Source organism: Misgurnus anguillicaudatus, chromosome 19 (assembly GCF_027580225.2).
Source record: "Misgurnus anguillicaudatus chromosome 19, ASM2758022v2, whole genome shotgun sequence".
Taxonomy (NCBI): Eukaryota; Metazoa; Chordata; class Actinopteri; order Cypriniformes; family Cobitidae; genus Misgurnus; species Misgurnus anguillicaudatus.
Genome location: NC_073355.2, coordinates 39,959,634 through 39,961,438, shown reverse-complemented (window position 1 = coordinate 39,961,438; position 1,805 = coordinate 39,959,634). Strand labels below are relative to the sequence as shown.

Here is a 1,805-nt window from a genome sequence, read left to right as displayed (position 1 = left end):
ATGCTAAGTTTAAATGAATGTCTGTGCTTTGAAAAGAAAAAAAATCTATTAAATGCTTTTTAAACAAGCTTTTGAATGCTATTTATACAATGAAACTAAGAAACTGTGATGTGCAAGTGATGTGTTGTAAGATTTTCGATTTCGAACACAAAGGCACATTTTCTCCAGTTTCTCATTGGGGACTTCAGTGACAGCTGCCAACTGCTCTGTGTGTGTGTTTATTACTCCTTATCTTACCGTACATTGACAATTACATCACTTTTACAAATATTTGTGGTCTTTCAGCTTCTTCATTGAACTGAATTTCTATTTGTTGTTCATCTGAGGATTCTGAACCAAATCAGGATGTTGACCACTGCAGCTTTTATTCTCATCGTCACCAGTAAAGTTGTCTTAGGATGGGTAAGATTGAATTATGAGTCTGTATATTATTGCACAAGCATTATTACTGATGAAATGCAATTATTTCTCAGGATGACAGATGGGCTGATGAAGGAGAGATATATCCATTGGATATGGCAGTGAATTCAGTTGATGACCAGTATGTAAATTGTACAAAGGAAATGGAAACCCTGGTGAAGAAAAAGTATCTAAATCATGAAATCAAAGCTAACAAGGTTTTCGGAGAAGAATGGAATAAGGGGGAAAAAAATTATTCTAAACCACAAGATAACTTGACAATAAACAATTTAATTGCCATTTTTGTGTACACTGGTAGTGGAGTATATAAGCAGTTCAATCAGGATGTTTGGAATGGTAAAGAAAAATACCTTAAGGGTAAATTCGCTTGGTATTCACTTTACTTTTTCTTGACACAAGCAATACAGACCCTAAAAATAACGGAATGCACCTTAACATATCGTTTTACCAGAGATACATTTATTGAAACTGTTCTGAATCAGGAGATTCGTTTTGGATTTTTTGCATCTTCCTCTCTTGATCGTCTTACAAACGTATTTGGAAATGTATCTTGTTTTGAAATCAATACTTGTTATGGTGCTAATGTGACAAAATATTCCCAAAAGCCTCACGAGCAAGAGATTCTGATTCCCCCGTATGAGAAGTTCAACGTCACTGATATAAAGACGACTGACTGGTGTAAGACTGTATTCGTATTGGAGAGCACTGGAATAGAAAGTAATTTAAACTGTGCAAAAAAAAAGAGAAACCAGTATAGAAGGGAAGGCACTGGCTTTCTGTTGTTATAAGAAAGTATTGCTGTTTTTAAAGACTTCAATCTGTTTTCCTCTTTTTTCCCCAGGGATGAATATCTAGTAAATTGAGACGATTTGATTACTATAAAATGAGAAGTGTTTCTAACTGCAAAATCTTTTAAGGGCGGAAATGCAGGCAACTGTGTATTTTAGGTGATTTTTTTAAAATATAAAAGCTTACATCTTTATTCATTTATGTCTGTAATGTGTTGCTTTCTGTACTAACATCTGAAGAATTGATTCTGATGATTTTGTTAAATCTGTACTTCTGTAACTTTTCTTGGTTAAAAATAAACAAATATAATATTGAGAGTTCTTTCTGTATTTTCTGAAGACAGATTTGCCATGTGAAGACATCACTAAATTGAAGACATATATACTATATCAGTTCTTTATATATATATATATATATATATATATATATATATATATATATATATATATACATACGTATATGATGGGCAATTATAAAAACACACAGGGAAGACCTTCTATGTACTCTTCTAATTCTCTCACAGGGAATAATGAATGAACCTTAGGTATTTACCCTGTCTCGGGTGTAGCCTTAATTCTGCCTTGAGCAAAGTCCAG

General features: G+C 33.0%; 1 protein-coding gene across 1 annotated transcript; it reads left to right on the top strand.

Annotated features, from left to right (window-relative positions):
* Positions 1-222: 222 nt before the first annotated feature.
* On the top strand, positions 223-1,493 carry LOC141350910 (ecto-ADP-ribosyltransferase 5-like). Its single transcript, XM_073856754.1, has 2 exons — positions 223-402; positions 474-1,493. The coding sequence occupies exons 1-2, from the start codon at positions 346-348 to the stop codon at positions 1,206-1,208; spliced, it is 792 nt and encodes a 263-aa protein (XP_073712855.1). The 5' UTR covers positions 223-345; the 3' UTR covers positions 1,209-1,493.
* Positions 1,494-1,805: the final 312 nt, after the last annotated feature.